The following is a 21430-nucleotide window of genomic DNA, read 5'->3' as shown; positions in this document are numbered from 1 at the left end:
GTCATTTGGAATGTATCGCTTATGTTTGCTAAACATGTTTCCTGTGAGTTTATGGGTAAAATATATCATTTTAACAACATTTGGATTATTATTTTTATTTGATCCTACTGTTACAAAACCCAAACAGTGCATGATACATTAGTTCCCTAAGTGTCTCAGTTTTTCAATAAGAATACAGATAATCCCGTGCAGGAGATACTATTCCCCAGAACGGGAGAACATACACAGGAAAGCATAAACATTTCATCTGAGCAGTATATTTGCAGCACATTTGTGGTTGCAGAGTGTGAATGGATTGGTTTACATTAATGGAGCTGGCAATAATCATTTTCACTCTCTGACATAATGATATGGTGTGAAGGTCCACCTGCACTCTGAATTGATCAGTGTGTCTCTGCAGGATACATTATAAACTGCACAGGAGAGGAATATGAGCATGCTGAGCATGTTTGTTGTGAATGCATGGGCAGCTGAGTGTTCATTTGACAAGCTGTGGAAGTTAAGGTACATTCAGGCAAAGGTACATTTGTATGCTGGGCCAGTTAAGATTTGGTTAGACATGAGTTTAACATGTCCTCAGTGTCTTCTCAGTTTTATGCTCCGATGTTCCAGCAGTGTTTCTCTCCGCTGCTGAAGAAGCTGTTTGAGAGCTCTGCTGTCAGTTTGGTTTGATTTATTAGAGGAGCTTATGAGGAACAGTCTCCTGTCTCTTATTCTCTTATGTTTTCTCCCTGCATCTGTTTTATACCTGCTTTTCACAGAGGCATGTTAAGTGTTTTTGTACCACTCACACAGTATGTGTGAATAAATGTATTATGCATTATTCTGAAAATCCATCATTATGAAACATTAACGAACTGCAATATTGCATTGGATTGCGTTGAACAATTTTTTCCCCCCTGCTAGATAATAATATTCATCAGGGGCTTCATATATGGAGTTGAGTAGCTGCCGTCCAACATTGTACATTTAATAATCAATATTAAATGTGATGGACTAATTTGGACGTCATGGCTTACAATGTGTGGCATGTTGCACAGCTGCAGGAGCCAGAAGCAGTAATCCAGGGGTCGAGAGAGAATATTTTCTGCACAGGGGTCAAAATAAAAGGGTAGTGTGTTATGTAAGTGTCTCCCTGGTCCTGCTACCCGTTATGCATAATGAATGCCCCAGACATGCTTTGTCTGTTGAATTTGAATACAAACTAACAAGGGTTTCTCTTACATGGCTGCCCAGACTGGGCCCTAATTCAATATGTGTAAAAGCATCCGTGCCATTGTTTTGCCTGCAGCTTGGCTTAAAGCCACGCAAGCTACCAAAAGAGGTGCTTAGATATTCAGTTCTGCAGCACCTTATAAAAGGAACAATTCGCAAAAAAACACCAAAGCTTACTGTATAAAAGACTGCTGTATAATAACACTTGCATGTCCCAAATCCATATATTAAGCTACAAAATTTAAATTATTTTGAGACTTACTGAGTTTGTGATACTGAGAGGAAATGATGAGAATTGTCTAGAATACGGGTGAAATTTTCTATCATTATCAGCCTAATGAAAGTGTTTAGGTATTCATCACCCAAATCTTCAGTGATGGGAAATTAATAAATGTTTTGATTTGTAATATCCTGGTGGAGAAATTCTGTTTGTCTGAAATGTAACACCCTGACAGTTTAGTGTCACATGACATACAAACCACCACACAGAATTGGAGGATGTTGTAACTCTACATATCAAGTTAATGAAACCAGGTACCTGTAGAGTGGGAAGGTCATTTACACATCTCATTAGCCAGCTGTCTGTTATTTCCTTGGTTTCAAATGCTAGCTGACTTGACATGTGCTCCTCATCACAGAAACTGGGGCATGTGCTGCATGTGGGTTCATATCCATGACAAACTCGAAATGTAATTTTACAAAAATATGACACGAAACTCTGAGTGCCATCAGTGTAAAAGTACATGCGTGTCATGTCAGGTAATGCTCTGCTGTCTAGCGTCATGCATCAGCATATTTCATAAGTTGCTAAGCCCTCCATGTGAAAAGCTCTCGATGGTTTCCAGTGCCTTCTGTCATCAATTATTGATAAGCTCCCCTGCACTGTCAACTGTGTCCTTATGTTTCCACGTCCTTACAGAGCAGAGTGTGCCTTTTTCATTAATGTTTATACTGCTCATGAAAGGCAGGCTTTCTTAAGCTCTTTTTTTTTCAGGTTTCGCCGTCTTGTGCATTGTTTATGTAAATGTGCAATATGGCTACAGAAAATAATGAATGTTATTTCCATTTTCCCCTAAACCAAGTCTTTTTCTGCTCATTTAGAGTCCGGATGGAAATGTGGTGGTGAGGAGTGATGCTCGTGTGTCCTCCCTCACTCTGAAGTATGTCAAGTATACTGACGCTGGCCAGTACCTCTGCTCAGCACGTAGTGCCATTGGAGAGGATGAGCAGTCAGCATACCTGGAGGTCCGCTGTAAGTATTTCTGTCCCTCTTAATATAAATATATATGCTATATTACAACAGCAGTATGTCATCCACCTTACTTACTAAGGTCAAAAGGTTATGAGATAGTGTTACAATCACCAAATCTAAAATGGTTTGGAAAGAAGTTGCATTTTTTCCCTCTAGATCCCCCTAAGATCCACGGTGCAGTGGCAGTGTATACCTGGGAAGGAAATGCTGTCAATATGAGCTGTGAGGTCAAAGCCCATCCCAGTGAAGTGTCTATTGTGTGGCTGAGAGATGGACTTCAGCTACCCAACTCAAATACAACCAATATCAAGATCTTCAGATCTCCATTAGCCAGCTACATGCAGGTAAACATACACATATGCGTCAAACCATGATTTACAGTCTATAAAATAAATGTGCACATTACAGAGTTCATTCACGTGCACACACATACACACACACACACACATACACACACTCTGTGTCATCAAGATTTCTTGATATTAGACTTGAAGAGAAGGGTTTCTTTTCAGCACTATTGTGGAAAAAAAATCTGATTAATAATTCAGTGCCAGGAAAGCTCACAGCAAGAAATAAAAATAGGCTACTCTAATGGACAAACAAAAGGGTCACTTTCAGAGTGGTTGACACACATGTTTGTTCATCTGTTTTGGAACACTGCCCTTCTTATGTTTTCTGCTTTATTTTTATTTTTTCTCCTCCCCTAGATAACCCCTGAGTCTGAAAATGACTTTGGGAGCTATAACTGCACTGCTTCAAATGAGATGGGCACAGAGTCCAAGGAGTTAATCCTCATTCAAGCCGGTCAGTCATCATGCAGTGATTCACAGTGCTGTGCTGTTCTGCATCTACAGTGTGTGTGTGTCTGATGTTTCAGCAACATTGAAATGAATCGAATGGCTATTGATGTCTTTTTTATAGTGCATACATTTTCGAATATGTTTTCAAACACAGCTTATTAGTGATAAATGAATGATATATAGTTATGATATTTCATTGAAGCACATAAATTCAATTTAAATGAATGAAAGAGACTTTTTTCCTGGCTACAAAAACAGATTTTTCATATTCAAAACACACATTAGACCAAAACATTTAACAAACAATGAGATTACACAGCAGTTTTTGATTAGATGTTAAATTAAGATGAAATGTCTCTTCCCTCTGTTTGTTTATACAATACAATAGCCCTAAAGATTTATTTTGGTGCAGTTGAAAAAACTGCAAACAATAATATTGTGCATGAATTTGTCTGTGTTTTCCATGTGTTTTAGGTAAAAGACTATTTAAAACAGTTACATGATTTTATTATAACATCTTCTTAGCAGCAGCGAATACTAGAGACTGTATACTCACCACAACATTAGACAAATGGAACAGAGAGCAGAGAGATAATGCCACTCTTAAGCCACAATCTGAGGTAAATGAAGTGAAAACACCACATTCTTCACTCAGAGCACAACATGGGCAACCACAGTAATTACAGTATGCCTTCATTTAAAACTGTGCTCACACCAGAGCATGTGAATTTATTAACAGCCACCGGGACTCGTGTATTGTTGAGCTCAGTAGGTTTAGTAGTTTAAATGTAATTTTCTCTAAAAGATGGGAGTATGTGAACCAAAACAAGGTTGTTTTGATTCTTAATCATTATGAGGGGAATGTAAAGGAAAACTTAATCATGAATTAATTGAGTACACTGTAGGTTCAATATATACCGGTAATCTACACAAATCCAGAATTTACAGGCGCAGTCTGCTCAGTTTTTATTTTTTCAGTAACAGGTTGGCCACAATTTTAGGATGTATCCATTATGTTGAAACCTGAAGTTGTGCTTGGATGACTGCGAGGTGTTTGAGTCCATTTAAATTCAAAACTTTATTAGTATCAAAATCTCTCAAAGTTTTTGCTCTTTGAGTCCAAAGCTGTTCACTGTTCTGTATTGGAGGAGTCAGCTGATACTTCAACCATTCAGTCATATCTGTGTTTAAATCCAACATTCAGTCTTATTTTGTGAAATAATGTCAGGAGTATGCATCGTTTTAAGATAGAAAAACAGCATTAGTGTCACAAAGCATAGATTCCCTCCAAAGAATTAACTGTGTTGAAATGCATTTTCATACTATTAGGGGCTGTGAGCTCAGTCTCTTATTATAATGAAACAATAGATTCTGAACGTGTCGGTATGCTGCAATTTTACAGTTTTTGTCACATTTCACTTCTTCCCTTTATCAGAGGTGCCATCATCTCCATCCATCAGTGAGGTGAGACCTTTCTCAACGACAGCACAGATGCAGTTTGAGGAGCCCGAATCCACCGGAGGTGTTCCTATCCTGAGATACAAAGCTGAGTGGAGGATGCATGGCCGGGGCCACTGGACGCATAAAGTCTTTGAAGTTGAAGATGGTACGACAACAAGTAAACGGAAACTGAAACTTTCGGGCAACAAAAAAATAGTTTTTTTAACTTACTTAAATTCACTAAAAGTTGAAATTACGGTGATTAATACACATTTTAACACTTTTGTTATATGGGGTTACACAAGAGATAAGAAATTAGTCAAATCATTTGATATAGAAAATAATCCCAATCCTTAAATAATATATGTGATTACAGCCACATTCAGATTAACACTGTATGATGATGACTGGGAAACAGCTGACAACTGTTGTTTCTGTGTGTCTGGTTTTAGACCTTTTAGACCATCTCTAAATAGATTAATCTGTTGTTTAAACATTGTTGAAATGAAATCAGAGTTAGTCTAATCAGTGTTTACCTGATGAGATTAATTATGCATGTATTGTTGGAACAGGAGACGTGTTTGTTTTACTGCTCATCAAAATTATGAAGGTGTTCTCAACAGGGATTGCACTGTCTCTGATATTGTAACAGGCTCCATCGGCGAGACGACAATCACAGGCCTGAAGCCAGAGACCGGCTACGAAGTGAAGATGTCAGCCATCAACGGCAAGGGTGAAGGTGAAAGCAGCCCCGCTGAGTTCTTCAAGACCGAGCCCGTCCGTAAGTTTCCCATGTCGCAGAGTTCACTGCTCACAGTAGAGCTTTTATCACCCTCTTTTAAGCTTACACAAAAACCTTTTCCTCTATCTCTTGGAGTCAGAAGTGCTTGTCCATCACTGATCCATAAAAACTAATCGGAGAGTTGTAGAGTTACTCAGTTGCAGGACAACAACACTCAAGTCGGCACAGAAGCTGTTTGGACGATGTCACGAAAGCTTCTGGCAGTCTCAGCCTGTCTTTTGTCAAGTTCTTTTTGTCTGTCTGGGAGTAATACTGACAACAGGAACTGACTCACTGACCTCTTTGTTCTGTTGATTTAGTTTTTCCATGAATGGACCTTTCTAAGAATTCAGGAAACATTTTTGTCATTAAGTACATTTGGTTTAACAGCATCTTGCTATTTTACATTTCAAATTAGACCCTCATTTCAGCACACACTGGATCCAATTGCACGACCATTTAAAATCCACCGTTTCACAGTTATTTATTAGGCTCATTATGTCATAATGTGCTTGCAAAACCATGAATTTGAATATGAAAGGGATTTCTTGCTTCTATAAAAGAGACGCTTGCAGTGAGTCTTGATTTTATTGTTTAGTTTTTAGCTCCCTCTGTTGGTCGGTGATGTCTGTTTTAGGAGACGCTGCTACCCCCTGTTGGCTTCAATGTGCCTGTCGACTCAAAAATGATCCTATTGTTATTGTTTGACATGATTCAGTCTTCATGCTTATTATCATCTCCGCATATTTTCATTTTATCATTTTAATCATCCATTTTTTTCCATTTGCTCAATCTGTTGTGTCCATCAGGCCACAAAAGTAAGTGCCTCATTTCTCTTTGCTCTGACTGTCTCGACTGTTTAGGATTCATAACATAATCACGCTCATGATCAAAATTAAAGCCACGGCAACGTCAATAAATCTGTTTTGATATTAAAAATGATTTATTTATTTTTAAAAGTCTCACACTGAAGAAATAATGTTTGATGTCTGTCTAATTAGAATAACTAGATTAAATTTTGCAGCAATGTTTCCATGAAATATAATTTTTAAATGATTTTCACTTCGGGCTGCCTTCTTGAAAGCAGTGTTTCTGTTTCACGTACACTTGGCTCTATCTCATCCTAATCATAAATGCAGCCATTATTAAGTAAAATGTTTTTCCCCCTCTTGCTTTTCTGGTGCAGTCTTGGCAGAAATGATTCTTGCTGAACTCAGTGAAATGTTATTACAGAGATCCAGGCAGTCATTTGTACAGACAACTGATGCTGATTGCCTGATAACTTTTCTTTTATGTCCCTAGATGGAATTTTTCATTTTTTCTCTGAAGACACAGGTTTGTTCTGTAGTGAGGATGACGATTAGTTTTTCCTGCTGTAGAGTTTTCTATCCCCGCAGGATAACCCTCATCACCTCTGCTAATTAGTTGCATTTGTAGTAACTTTACAGCTTAGCAAAATGTGTATATTGTTTTTGTCTAGAAGCTGTGACCTTGTGTGGCCTGATCATCAATGCAAACTCCCCCGTGTTTGTTACCTGTAGATTTATACAATTATAAATATTAATATCAATGTGATTTGCAGCTTGTAAATTAATTGGCTTAAATAACAGTATGATGAATCAAAGTCACATTTTCTGCGTTTCAAAAGCTGCACATTCCCCTTTGGTGTAATTTGGGGAAAGTTTAGATTTGGATTAGGCCCATAAGCATTGATTAATCAGTTGCCTTGTAAATTAAAAAGTCTCTAATGTCAAGAAGATGAAGCTGTGAGATGTCTGCTGCCCTTTTCAAGTAGTAATGTACACAGAAGAAATCCATCTGTGCTTGGCTCATGTTTAATAGTATAATAAGCTTTTATGTGATGTTTTAGTTTGCCTCCATGCCATTTTTGTTCCTCCCATACTCATATGTGTGCTTTGTTGTCTCTCGTATTTTTTCACATCCATCTTCCCCTTTCCTTTCAACCACTCACATGTGTGCAATTCATGTGCCTGTTATTTGTCTTGCATGGTGCTGATGATCCCCTCCGCTCTGCAGAAGGTAACTTGATGTTGCAGATATTTGAAAGAAGATTCCTAACTTTAATCAGAGAATCCCACTAATTAACACCACGTTAATTGCTTATATGCAGCCACGTAATAGTCATCTACCTCAAACCTATTAATCAGTCATGTAGACATTTGCTTCAGCAGCGTGAATGAGAGAGGGCCAGAGCTGTCCTGATGGTAATACAGAACAGTCAGTCTGTGTTTAATATCACCATCACTTGGATAGTATTGATAGCTGACTACCTGATAGATGTCACCCCTCTTGCTTCTAGGATATGTTTCTATAAATCAAGTGTGTAATAAACTCAGTTTCCTTTAATCACAAAAGAATCATAATCAATGTCCTCCCACCTACCTGCAAAATACTGCTCCTTCCAGCAGTCTGCTCTGGTTGTCAATCAAGAGCTTTAAGTATTCATGCTGAGAGCGACAGCTAACCTTATGCATTGTATCTTCCATAATGTTCATCATGTTTAATCTTGGCAGGAGTTCATTTCAGGCGAGGACCAGTTTAATCAGGTTTATGAAGGCAAGAAATACCACAAGTCAGAATATATAACAATAACCACAAAATGCAAATCCTTGTTCTTCTTACCATCTGATTAACTTTTGTCACACATCATTTCTAGAGCAAGTCATCTGACACTGAACCTCATTGTCCACCTGTTCTTTGTTGAATGTTAAGTGTGATCTTTGCAGGCAGACCTGTTTGTTATGCAGTTAAGTTTTGAGTCAATGAAAAATAACTGTTTGCCCAAAGTGACACAGACAATGTCGGTCAGCAGTTTTTATGCCAACTGAATTTCACTCAGTAACTCACAGACTGAATCAGATGAGCATGTAACTGTGACGTTTGGTAATTAGTCCGACTTGACCATCTTGAGCAAGTTTCAAACTGTGGACTTTTACTTTAATTTCTAATCAAGTTTTTTTTTCCCTTTTCGTTTTACAATTCTAAAGGTGAACTCACAGAACAGCCTCTGCTTCTCCTGATAAATTAACCCGCTAGCTCTCTGCATCGTTTAAACGAGTCTTTAAACAACCTCTGATTGCTCTTGTGTGCCTGCAGGAAATCCCAATCCTCCTAAGCTTGAAGGAGCACTTCAACCGAAAGGCAACTCCCTCAAAGTCAGCTGGATCAAGCAGGATGACGGCGGCTCGCCCATTTTACATTATCTTGTCCGTTATAAGCCAGTGAGTATGACGATTATAGCTGACACGATAGAAAGAGCCGACAGAAAACTAATCAAAAACTATCTTAGTGATTATAAATCATTTATGTAATTTTTTTAAGCAAAAATGCCAAAAGTGATGTGCTTCTAGCGTCTCAAAAATGAACATTTGCTTGTTCTGATCTTTTTGATCTTTTGGTTTTCATTGCTTGGATGAAACAAGACATTTGAAGACATCACTTGATTAGTATTTTGTGACAGTTTTAGGCTAAACAGTTAATCATTAATTGGCTGTAATGAATATGATTGTTAGTAGCAGTCCTAATGGTGATTCTAAAAACAAAAGCTACATAATTCTGATAAAAAACATTATCTTCATGTAAAAGTTAAGTTGTAGTCTAATTTCATATTCACATAAATGTGTCTGTGTCTTTAGATACAAGCGCCAGACTGGAAACCAGAAATCCGGTTGCCCAGTGACAGCGAGTATGTGTTTCTGAGCGGGTTGGAGTGGGACACAGAGTACAATGTCTTCGTGGTGGCAGAGAATCAGAAGGGCAAGTCCAAGCCAGCAACCATGTCCTTCAGGACGTCCACACAGCCAGAAGCAGCCATCCCAGGTACCCCTCCCCTCAGGTCACTCACACTGCAAACTAAAAAGCCAGAAAACGGAGTAGCCAAACTCAAAGCTCACAACCAGAACGTCACGGTCTATTTTTACCTCTCGAGCTCTGAAAGGTGACTGACAACTAAATAAATCTACAGGAGGGAAAAAAAAAAAAAAAGATTTCCTGGACAGCGATGAGCCAAAAATGATTTTCCGGCTGAATTTTCTCACTTTAAAGTTTTGACAGCCCTTGCTAAATGAGCTTGAGTTTGCTCTCGCAGAACTGGGACAGGCAGTTTCCACAGAGGATGAAATGATTTCCTGTGAATGATTGCCGTTTTCTTTAGCTTTGTTTACTGTTAAAATAGAAGTTATGTGCCTGTGTGGAAGCAGCCTTGATAACCATTGATTAACTTGTACCTCAAGGTTTTGACTGAAGCTGAAGTTTTTTTTAGTTTTTTTTTTAAACTAAGCGTTGAAAAACCATACAGCTTGTCAGATACCCTTTAGGTGATACTACACACTACAGAGTGCTTTGCTTAAACATCGTAGCAAACCGTCTTCCTTTTGCTTTAATTTTCTAATTCATTTTCCTATCTAAGCATTTCCCACTCACCCACCACTGAGTCACCATCTAGTCAACATGGTGGAGTTTTTCCCCCCTCTGTGCTGTGCTTTTGCTTTGATGTGTTGCTGTATTTTTTTTTTCTCCCTCGATATGAAAAATCTGTTCTTTTTTTTTCACTTTTGGTTTTCAAACACATTTTCACTTTCTCTTTTCCTCTGTTTTTCCCCACCCTTCTCTTGTTTTCCTCTTTGTTTCCCTTCATTCTCCCCCCTCCCTCCCACCTCTCGTCCTGTATTCTGTCCCTTTCTCTTTATCCTCTCAATGTTCCTGCTCTCTTGCCTGGTCCTGGACATTGGTGTGATGGACCACGTGAACATTTCCGTCCCGACCTGTGTGCATTTTGGTGTGATCGGGGTTGTGCTGTCCCCCCCCATCCAGCCACTCAGGGCTGTTCATCTGTGACATGCACTTTGGCATCACTCATCTTGTCCCTCATCACTGTATTCCTGCTCTCATAGTTTCGCAGGCAGGGGTAAAGGGGGGGCGGGGGAGGAATTCGCACATAACCGTAGAGGAGAGCTCGCCTTTCTCTGGCATGGCTGTCTCTCTGGACGCTTTCACTCCTTAAAAAACAGACTTTGTCCATGACAGACGTGTCTCTGTTATGGGTGAGAAAAGGGTGCTGTGTAGCTTCAGAACAGACCAGACAGACGCGCTGAACCAAAGGCAGTGAAAATCCTCCGTCTCCCACAGATTTACTCTGCTCAGCATTAGCACAGCCAGTCATCAGCACTAGACAGAGAAGAATACCAGTTTACAGTAATGAACTATAGTTGAAATGAAATGAGGTTATATTAAAAAGAAATATAGTATTTTACATAGAATACAGAGTGATTTCTGGAGTGCTGGACATGTTTGTTTACATAAACATTGTATTATATTGTTACACTGCTCACAAAATCATGTATACAGAGTTACAACATTAACGTTTACATTATTGAGAACAGAAACATCTAACTGAAAAGTGTTTGTAATTATATCGGTATAATGAAACTTCTTAGTTATTACTAAGATAAATGTCCAGATATTTTTTGTGCGTGTAAATGTGTATCCAATGTCTTTCAAAAAAAAAAAATCTAACTATGTTTTCTACATTTATAATTGGAGGGTGCTTTACTCGGCTGTGTTTGATTCTCTAGCATTGTTGGTATCTAAAAGAGTTGAATTTATCTATAAAAAAGGGCTTTTTTTTTTTTTTTTTTTTAGAAAGTTCTGCATTCAACTATAATTAAAAAGGGATTTTTAGACAAACACTGAAGATGCATCACAGCATTTTGTGATATTTTAAAAAGCTGCACGTTTTTTGTTTTTGTTTCCTCTGCAAAATATAATTTCTGGGTAACTCGCAAAATATTGTAAGCTTTGGTTTGCTCTTATTTCTAATACCAAATAAACGGGTTGTATATAATTCAATGTTTTGGATTTTTTTAAGGACAGTGAGTGGGTTGCATACAAATTCCTTGACATGCCTGATATTTGAAATGAAATACATATAGATGATTGAACACAGGTCAAATACACTGCATTTAAATTTCCTCTCAAACTACTAGAACGTGTCAGTGCTCATCGCAGGTGAGTAGTTTCTATTTTATGAAACTATTTGTAGTTACCGTAGCATTTGATTTAGTTGTTTGTGGTCGTCTCTATTAAACTTTTGTCTTGCTACAGTTGTTCAGCGCTTCGTCTCTTGTCTCCTGTCTGGCAGATGTGGGTGAAGAGTCAGCGCTCCCCATGGGCACCATGCTCTGGGCGGGGATCCTTGTTGTAGGGTTTATACTCCTGCTGCTGGCCGTGGATGTCACCTGTTACTTTGTCAACAAATGTGGCCTCATCATGTGCCTCTGTGGCAAGTCAGGCACGGGGACCAAAGGACACAACATAGAAGAGGGCAAGACCATCTTCATGTAAGTATCAGAGACTACACTGCTCTGATCAATATATCTTCATTAAAAATGTATCAGATGACTGTGAGTAATGTGTCAGAGGGGGCATGCTTGCAGTGACAAACATACAGACAGTTATCACCCGACTCGGCAGCTCTCAGCCCAAATTCATAGCGTCTTTCAGCTCATTGTTTTGGGCTTTACAGACAGTATCTATTTTTACTTATCATCCTGACATGTTAGATGGTTATACGGTAATATGACAATATTTGAGTTTAAAAAACAACACACAAAGCTGGTGAGTTTAGTGGAGCTGAAGAGAGAGACATTTCCATCAGGAGTTGGCAGAGTTCAAAAGTTGGACTTGCATTCGCTTCACAGACTGAAATATGACTTAATTTAAATGCTCTGTATCTTCTGGATGTATAAATACCGTTTGTTGACATGTTCACCATATTAACTTTATATGATAATCATGTTATGAGCTTGATAAGCATATTAATCCAAGTTTAAATATTTGCAATTTGAAAAGAGAATGATATAATAGGTTTTTTTTGTAGACTTTGGCAAATCATTTTAGTAAAAAACACCATATGGTAATCTTTGCACCATGACGAGTACTCAATCTGTGATGTTGCATCTGCTCAGACTGCTCAAGTTGTGTTTAATTTATCTTTTTGTTGTTTACATGTTGCCTAATTGGACAAGCTTCTACTTTATTAAGTGACTTAAGATATTTTCAGAAGGTCTTACAACCTAAATAAATATCTTTTTTAGGTTGTAATTTTTTTTGCTAACCCAAGATTTCTGTTTAGGTGAGGAGAGCAAGCGATAACTGATGAAGGGTTTCAATCAAGACAAACAGATTTGTGCTTTGTGTAACTGCAGTGCATTATAGTCGGCTCTGCCAGTATCCACAAATACACAAATCAATAAAATGGTCCCATAAATGAGATGTTTTAGTTTTAAGAGGGAATTTCTCCTTCACTTGAAAAATGAAAGATGCTGGGTTTAAGTGAAGCATTGGAACAAATGCCCTTGTGTGCACAATAATCAATTTGAGTGGGGAGCTGCATTGATTTCTGCTACAATTCACTAAAATACACACGAGTGAGCTTTTAATATTCAGACTGTGATTGGGATGAAATGTTGTCTACTCTTCTGTGTCTATATCACTTTCTCTTATTGCACACCATGTCAGAGAGAGAGATCATTTGATCCGTTGCCATTATACTATTTATGATATTTGTGTCTCTGTCCTGCAGGAATGATGAGTCCAAAGAGCCAATAGTGGAAGTCAGAACAGAGGATGAGTGCACAGCCAATCATAACGCAGCAGGACCGACAGAGCCCAGTGAAACCACACCTCTCACAGAGCCAGAGTGAGTGAACGCTGGCATACAGCACTTCTTTTACTGCTCAAGTCTTTTTAGCTGTTGTACTTTGCACTCCACTTCAAAGAATAATTACCGTGTTTTTCAACAGGACCAAATTTGACCCTCAGTTGAACACTAATTTGATTTATTTGAAAAGTTCAGGTCATTCTTGAGTGGAGTCCACTGAACTGTGTTGCTTTCTGTTTTTATTCCCTTTCAGAGGGATTACTGCACTTTGTGTTTACTCTCCAGCCTTTGGAGATTTTTTGTCTCATTATATCAAGGTTGAAGCAATACCAGTCAAAGACACAGAAAGACTTTTGTCCTCTTGAGTGTGGTCAACTCATATAAAGTCATTTGACAACCTCAGCAAGCCATCTCTCATATCAGCAGCCTGGAAATATTAGATTACACAAGATTGTCACTGGTACTGTTTAACCCTTATAGGTGGTTCTGCGTGGTGCTGTAGTTTTCTGCAGGAAGACTGGTGCTTTATAGTACATTAGTTTTCCTAGTCAGTGTACTCCATGTTGGTGTGTGTATGGGATGTATCCTTCACTCACAGCATGACGCCCTATTTTCTTTCTCTTTTTCTCACTAGGCTTAATAGTTGCTGTTTTTTAGTTGCTTTGTCTGTTTGTGTGAATTTTTAAATCCAACTAATCCCTCTGCATGCTCGTCCGAGCCACCCTTCCTCTGTCACAGTCACCCTGGTGTCTAGTCTGTGTGTCTCTGTTCTCTCCCTGCTTCTCTCAGGCTGGCGGCTTACACTGCTGCTCTGGCACTGGACACCCTCTCCTCCGTAGCCACCAACTCTGACACAGCCACTGCAACAATTGACCCCGCTCAGGACAGCCCCTCTAGCGAGACCACTACCCTCACTTGTAGCCTGTCTACCCCGGCCAACGACCCCTCACCTACCCCCATATCGGCCCCAGCGCCGACCCCAGAGTCAAACACGGCCCCGCCGACTCCCCTCATCTCCACCTCCGCCGTCGAAGCTAAAATGGCCCCGTTAGTAGAACAAAGAGGAAGTAACTCCCCGGAAGAGCAGGAGAAAATTTCCTCTCCTGAACAGACTGAATCTCAAAAATCTGGGACACCAATACCACCTAAACGTAGACACTCTCCTAAACTCGCAGCTTTGAAAGCTAAAGGTAGCCCCCCTGTATCACCACTCGCTGCATCTTCCCCCGTTCCCTCCCCCACTGTAACCACCAAGAAACATGCCCCGAGCCCGCCGGTCACCAAGCTTCCCACGCAGCCAGACACTGCAGCCTTACACATTGGGACACCAGCACAAACTGCCTCCACTATAGCAACCACTGCCACACCAAAACTAGACCATGATTTAAAAACCACTGCCCCATATCTCAGCCATACTGCCTTTGATATTAACAAACCTGCTGACCAAACTATGGACACAAACATACCTACTGCCAAAGATACTACTCCTCTAGTGGCAGGCATCCCCTCTCCTCTACCTGCCACCCCTTTTTTTTCATCTCCTGCCATTGCTAGTTTTGAGTCACCGCTCTCGAATAACCTCCCGTCAGACAAGTACGACTTCCTAGGCACTAACACGGGGCCCAAAAATGATTTCAATTTAGAGCTGACTAACTGCACAGACAGAACCTCTCTGCCCACCGAATTCCTCATTAGCTTAGCGAGTCCACCCTCTGCCCCCTCTCTGCCCAACGGTGATGGAGCAGACCTCCCCCCCTCAGGCCCAGTTCTGGAGGCATCAGAGACTCTGGCCAAGACTGCTCCTCCTGTCAACGATGAGTACGGCTCCCTCTAGAGGTTTATCTGTGTGTGAGTGTGTGTGTGTGCGTGTGTGTGTGTGTATCTTGTATGCCCATTCATTCACCACCGCATCTTGCCATTGACCACACAATATGAAATATTGTAATGGTAAATTGTGGTAATGACATTGGGACAATTAGTAATATGTTGTGGATCGTGATAGACGAGTGATATGTCCTGTTTTTATGCTTGTGTGTGTGTGACAGCTCTCCATTTTTGGGGTCTTTACTTTTATAAAATTCATCACAAGAATAGTTGAGCCCCTTTCAGACATTATACAGATGTGCCGGCAATTTTACATGTCTGTGACTTGTCTGAATATGGTTAAAAGAAGTCACAATGACAATCCTGCTTGGTTGGACAGAGTTAGATTTCTGTTAAACGTCCATCACTGCACAGATTTTAATGCCGTCTGAGTAACATTAAAGCATCAGCAGCACCAAGTTAAATACAGAGAGAGAGACTGAATGCATGTCTTGTTCTGCCTTTTAAAGAGCATAACAGCATGAATTTATCATTTGTCATCAATAAACCAGGAAACACTGAAATGAGGCAATTTAAAAAACTCCTCATGTTAGATCTGTCTATAAAAATGCACTTCATGTTGTGGGGTAAAAACAACAAACGTCTCCCTCTCTATATTTTTTCTCTCATGCAACTTCATGATGAAATATTGAATATCCAGAAAAAAAACACTTACAATTAACTTATTGTCATTCTATAATTGGCCACTGTCAGACAAATATGAAAGAAGCAGCAGAATTCACTTTCTAATAAATGATGAATGATGTTAGTCATTAGTTGAGGTTTCAGCAGCAAAAGTTTTAAAATGCAACTTGATTTTGTGAGAGAATAGAAAACATTTTCCTCCTCGGTAAAACTTTGAACTCAGCGATGCCACCGCTCCTTCTTGTTCATCTGGGGCCACATGCATAAACAATGCCACACACAAAAACCATGCGTACGCCTTTTTTTTCCCACACATGAACTGGTAGTTATAAATACAGAATGTGCACAGTTCACGCATACGAGGTGTACATATGTTTTTTTTTAAACTGATCTGAGGGTTAAGTGATGAGGTGGAGGTGAGATAAAAGGTGAGAGAGAAGATTTTAGTAAAACATTGTTTAGGTTTGTTTAGGTTGATAACCAGCAGCACACAGATTTATAAAATGCCAGTTAAAAGGTGCATTTATAACACTGATTAGTTGATTTTGCATGAGTAACTTTAGTATTATTTTAAATTACATAGGAGTCCACATTTTATTTTGCTGTTAATATTCTTTTTTATCTTTAGTTGTGTAACACTTTAAGTCAGTTTAGATATGAACAAAGTAATTATTGATTATATTTCCGATTTATCACTGTCAATGATGGCTTATACTTCCATGTCATTGATTATTGATGTGGATGTTATAAAGAGCCTCACATCCATGTGTAAGGTCACACGTCATGACAGCTGTTTGCTAGTGCAACACAATCAGTGAAACAGCACTTCTTCTTTCCTGTTGGTTCATTGACAGGTGTACATAATGCAGGAGCAGGCGGCGAACTGATATGACAACAGCTGGTTTAGGGCTTGTGCACATGACATGCGCCCAGTTCCTCAATGACGTAGATTTTTTAAAACAGGCATACACATATGAGTACACATGTTTTTATAAATGTGACAAAAAGAATGCGTACACACAGTTTTAGTCATGAATCTACAGATTTATGCATCTGGTCCCCGGTATCAAATAAGCATGGTGGCTCAGAGGTCCTGTCATGTCTGAATAAAGCTGTAACGAACACTTACATCTGTCTGAATGACAAAGAGCTGTCACTTTAAGACAGGTAAAGGCAGCCATGTTATGTAATCGATGTCTGAAATGGGCTTCATTTTAATAAAAAAAATGTTTTGTCTCTTACTCAGACAGTAGTTTTTATGCTTCTGAGTGTTGCCTAAATCCTCACCAACTCTGCAGCTCTACTAAAAGAAAACAAGCAGAGGCTAGACGGTGTTTTCCTGCTCTGAAGAGAGGAGAGGAGAGGAGCTGCAGGCAGGATGTTACAAACTGCTTCACTGCTCTAACATGAACGTTGATATCACACAATACCAACCATGGGCTCATTAACTGTCCAATCATAGTCTCTTTGAAGTTGAACTAAACTGATTCATCAGTATTTTCTAAATAGTTTAGTGTAGATTGGAAAAGCTAGTCTGATACAGGAAGAATTATATGGTACGTCATTATGTGTCTGTTGAATTTTATCCAACTGTTGTAAAGGTGGTGAAGAAATATGCAAGAAGACATCTACATATGTAGTGTCTTCTTACATATTGGGTGAAGATGTCATTGAGAATAAATGGTTAACATTATGTTCAACCAAACTGATTTTGTATTGTCTTTCCACAAATGACCACATTTCTAATTTTGCACTTTTCCATCCCCCTTTTCCATTTCAGGAGCATTTTTTCTGATGAGAAAGGCAAAATGGAGGAGGCTGGATTAACAAACGCCCTAACGGAGATCGCTGCAGAACGCAACAGTGTCATACAGACAAATACCAACGAGAGCAAAGCATGATGGGCCGGGGGAACCCCAGCCTGATCCAAAACATTTTGCAGCAGCAACAGCGAGAGAAACACTGCAAGAGTTTTGATTTCCAGTGCCCTTAACTACATATTCAAAACAACACACACTTGTTGATTGGTTAGAGCGCACTACGACTGTGGTTTCATTCATGAAATGTTTACTACACCCGAGGAGTTTATCTTTAGCTCATAAGAGATTTATTTTATTTTTTTATTGTTTTATTTAACCAGTCACGATAATTAAGAACAATCTCTTAATATAACGATCGCTTGGTGAATATATGAAATTACTTTTACTGTGCTTATAGTTTGAATTCTGGTTGCACACAAGCATTGGATTATTATGAGAAATGTAAAAAAACAAAAAAAAGACTATATATATATATATATCTATATATATACATATATATATAAATTATTTTTCTTATTTTCATGTTCGACTGTTCAAATGTAAACTGTTTGCATTTTTTTAGTTTGAGTTCTTAGTTTTTGGGCTTGTCCCATTAAATAGCTTGTTCTGCATGTATGACCTGCAAGTGGTTGTGAAGTTCTGTTTACAAGGTTTATTGTCTGTTACAGGGATGTTTAATCTCTCACAGTTATGCTGGCAGTGATTAAACACAGGCCCAAGTTCAGTGTTTGGATTATAACCATATTTGTTATGGTTATTAAAATACAGGATTAACCCACAGCCAGCTGCAGGAGGAAAGAGTGACAGAGAATCCAACAACACCTCGACAGTGTGCACGATTAGATTTGATTTGGCTCATTATATCATCAAATATACTCTGTCACTGCCTTAGCACAATGTTACTTAAAAATGTTCATTATTAAAAATGTATTTAGTAAAAAATAAAAGAAGAAAAAAAAGGCAACTCATTGAGCACAAACATTCACAGAAGGACAAAAAATGCCAGCAGAACTGCTGATTCTCAGCCAGGGGTTGAAGAACCGTGAATCAAGCGAATGTCATCTGATCTTGAGCTAAATATACACCACCTATTTGTTTGAGGGCAACAACTATGAAAGCTATCATTTCTTCCTCACGTTTAAGCAGATCAAAGGTCTGGCTTCATACTTTGAGTTGTGCTTTTTAAGCAAAAAAATAAATAAAACTCTAAAAAGCGTTTTTGTACTATTTAAAAACTACAAAGATTTATTTTCCATTCCTGCCTGCAAGCTTGTGCACTGTGCTTGTGTGTCAGTAGATTGTCCTGTCATCAGTTTCTATGATAATCTGCATAGCTTTGTCGTGAGAGCTTTAGCTGATACCTTTTTAAAAAAAAATTGTATTATTAGAAGAAAAGTACAATAAATGGACTAATGTGGTCATTATAACACGTGTAGTGTATTAAACTGTCCGTCTCTGGTCACAGCACTATATATTGCCAGCTATAGTGAAGGAAGGTGTTTTGAGCCTTGGCATGAATTCAGTCAGTACTTCATAACTATAACTACAGGGCAGATAGACGTGCCTGTGTCTGTTTGGGGCAAATCGCTCTCATATTGATTTAATGAGTGTCTTTGGGGCTGGTTCTGGCATAAACTACACATTGTTTTTATTTCTCTCTCCCCAGTTGTTATTCAAGTGTTCTGTAATGTGGTTTTTGAATTTCATTTTTTCAGTTTTTGTCTTTTGTATAAAAAAAAATTAAAAAAAGCACACACCCAGAGCGACTGCTTGATAAGTTAAGGACACCATTGGCAGGAAGCAGGGTGGTCAACCTGAAAAAGGAGAACAAATGTATTTTCTAAAAGCTTTAGATAACAGATGTAGTGTCAAGAGAACTGGAAACAGATTTAAGGTGCATCAAAAAAAAACAAAAAAACAAAACAAGCTTTACTCACCTTGTACTCCACAACTGTTACAAGACCACCCTGCTCCCTTGTCTTTGGATGCTCCTTTTGGTTTTATTGGGTCAAACTCAGAAAATATCTGTTGTGTACAGTCTGAGTGCTAACCCATTTACAGAATAAAAAATGGTTTCCGAATCTAATTTTGTCCTGGCCCATTTTGTCATTAGTCTCAATTACTCCTCTTTTTTTTCAAAAACGAACTGTCCTGTCTTAGATTCAAAGCATGTAATGACATATTTTAGACACTAGATGGCAGCACATACTTATTTATGAGTTCCCTCTTTTGTTTTCGCCATGTCATGGACACAGGACTATTTACAGGAAAGGTTACAGAGCAAACAGGTTACAGTGGGGCTGGAAATTCCCTGGGCTACTTGTTCAGATAGACAGGAGGGCAAATAAACACGTGTTACATAAGGCATGTTTGTGCTGGAGTAAAGTTAATACTTCCAGGCTTGGATGTCAAAATACTACGTGCCAGTGAGGGTTTGATATTTTCAGCCCTGATGTGACATGAGCCCGCACACCGGTGCTGTGTCAACAGAGTGTCAACAACCACCGCGGCCAGCAGTGACCCGGCATGGCATCCTGTTTCACTCTTACCCAATTTTACCCCCCACACCCCCCTCTCTCTCTCTATTCGGTGGCATAATAAATGCAAACTGATTTGACCTTTATACCCGCTGAATTAATCCGTTTCTGCTTCTTATTCCAGGGCGACAAACTGGTCTTAAACTCATAGGCTGTCAGTAGTTGAGATGCCCTGTAGATGTCTCTGATTGCAGCTCTGATGGAGAGACGAGGAGCAGAGGGCGATCATTCAGAGCCGTGACGTCGCCCCGGTGATGATCTGCAGCCGGTCAAGTCAGCAGCAGGCAGACACCGATATACCGGATGTTAGTTCATGTGGCCTTCCAAGCAAAATGGTAAAAAACAACAAGTGGTTTAGATGAAGACGTGATAGATGTGCAGTACAACAGCTATAGTAAAGAGATTTTGCAACAGGACACTGAGATCATGTGTTCAGTGTCAATGTTTTCTGGAAATGTGAGGTTTTGTGAGGCAGCCATGGACTTTACCCCCAACACAATTGGTATGTTAAGGGTGATTCTGGGGGCTGCAAATCAATTATTTTCATTATCAATCCATCTGTTATTCATTTATTTATTTATTTATTTTTCATTAATCATTTGGTCTTTAAAATGTCAGAATCATTTTAAAAAACAACTCAAAGACATTAAGTTAAATACCACGGATGCCAGAAAAAAACTGGCACCGGAGAATATTAGTATTTTTTCTTAAATAATGAAATGAAATAGTTTTGATTATCAAAATAGTTGGTAAATCATTTTCTGTCTATTGATTATGAGATTCAGGTTAATTACTAGAGTCTTGGAGACCACACATTCTCATTGAGAGGTGGGTTGGATCAAAATCTCTCACTTACAAGAATTCAGTAATTTAAACCTTCACAAAAAAAACAACATACAATAAAATACTTTAACAAAATAGTTCAAATATATTTGAGACTCTTTACTAGTGAAAGTTGCAGTAGGTGGACTCATTTCTCTTCTTCACTCCAATATTATCGGACGTGTTTGCCTGTAATAGAGAGTGTAGAGAGCTGACAGGAAACAAAGAGAGAGGAGTGAGCTGTGACTAAAGTGCCAGCCAGATTTGAACCACATGATCAGTGTTTTTTTTTAAACCACTGGGACCATCAGGAGGCCAGAGCATCCATATTTCTAAAATCCTGTCAAGGGTCCTAACACCTAACAATAATAACTACAATAATAGCAGATGGGAAGTAGGAGTCCAGTTGTAACATTTAAGTTTTCTGTTACAAATCTGAGTTACATCACTCATGCTCCCCTCCCCCCAATTGTTCAGAGTTGCTTGCACACCAAGAATGCCCACCCACATTTTTGGTGACTCTAAAGACAAAGGTGTCCCTTTTAAGTTTATTTCTCAGTATTTTTGGTTTCCA

The 21430-nt window shown here is 39.0% G+C and overlaps 1 protein-coding gene across 4 annotated transcripts in view; it reads left to right on the top strand.

Annotated features, from left to right (window-relative positions):
• Positions 1-19577, top strand: part of ncam1b (neural cell adhesion molecule 1b) — a 72029-nt gene extending 52452 nt beyond the window's left edge. For 2 of the 4 annotated variants that reach the window (XM_053320405.1, XM_053320403.1), the window contains 11 exons: positions 2317-2467; positions 2624-2811; positions 3175-3271; positions 4703-4873; positions 5360-5488; positions 8606-8730; positions 9145-9328; positions 11649-11847; positions 13092-13208; positions 13959-14987; positions 17458-19577. In XM_053320405.1, the coding sequence (XP_053176380.1) occupies positions 2317-2467; positions 2624-2811; positions 3175-3271; positions 4703-4873; positions 5360-5488; positions 8606-8730; positions 9145-9328; positions 11649-11847; positions 13092-13208; positions 13959-14987; positions 17458-17578 (2511 nt within the window). In that variant the 3' untranslated portion in view covers positions 17579-19577. Of the gene's footprint in view, positions 1-2316; positions 2468-2623; positions 2812-3174; positions 3272-4702; positions 4874-5359; positions 5489-8605; positions 8731-9144; positions 9329-10321; positions 11536-11648; positions 11848-13091; positions 13209-13958; positions 14988-17457 lie in introns of those variants that run through there. The other 2 variants (XM_053320406.1, XM_053320407.1) reach the window with 2 other exon arrangements.
• Positions 19578-21430: the final 1853 nt, after the last annotated feature.

Source organism: Scomber japonicus, chromosome 6, assembly GCF_027409825.1.
Source record: "Scomber japonicus isolate fScoJap1 chromosome 6, fScoJap1.pri, whole genome shotgun sequence".
Classification (NCBI taxonomy): Eukaryota; Metazoa; Chordata; class Actinopteri; order Scombriformes; family Scombridae; genus Scomber; species Scomber japonicus.
Note: the sequence above shows the minus strand (reverse complement) of the source record. Positions and strands in the feature narration are given on the sequence as shown.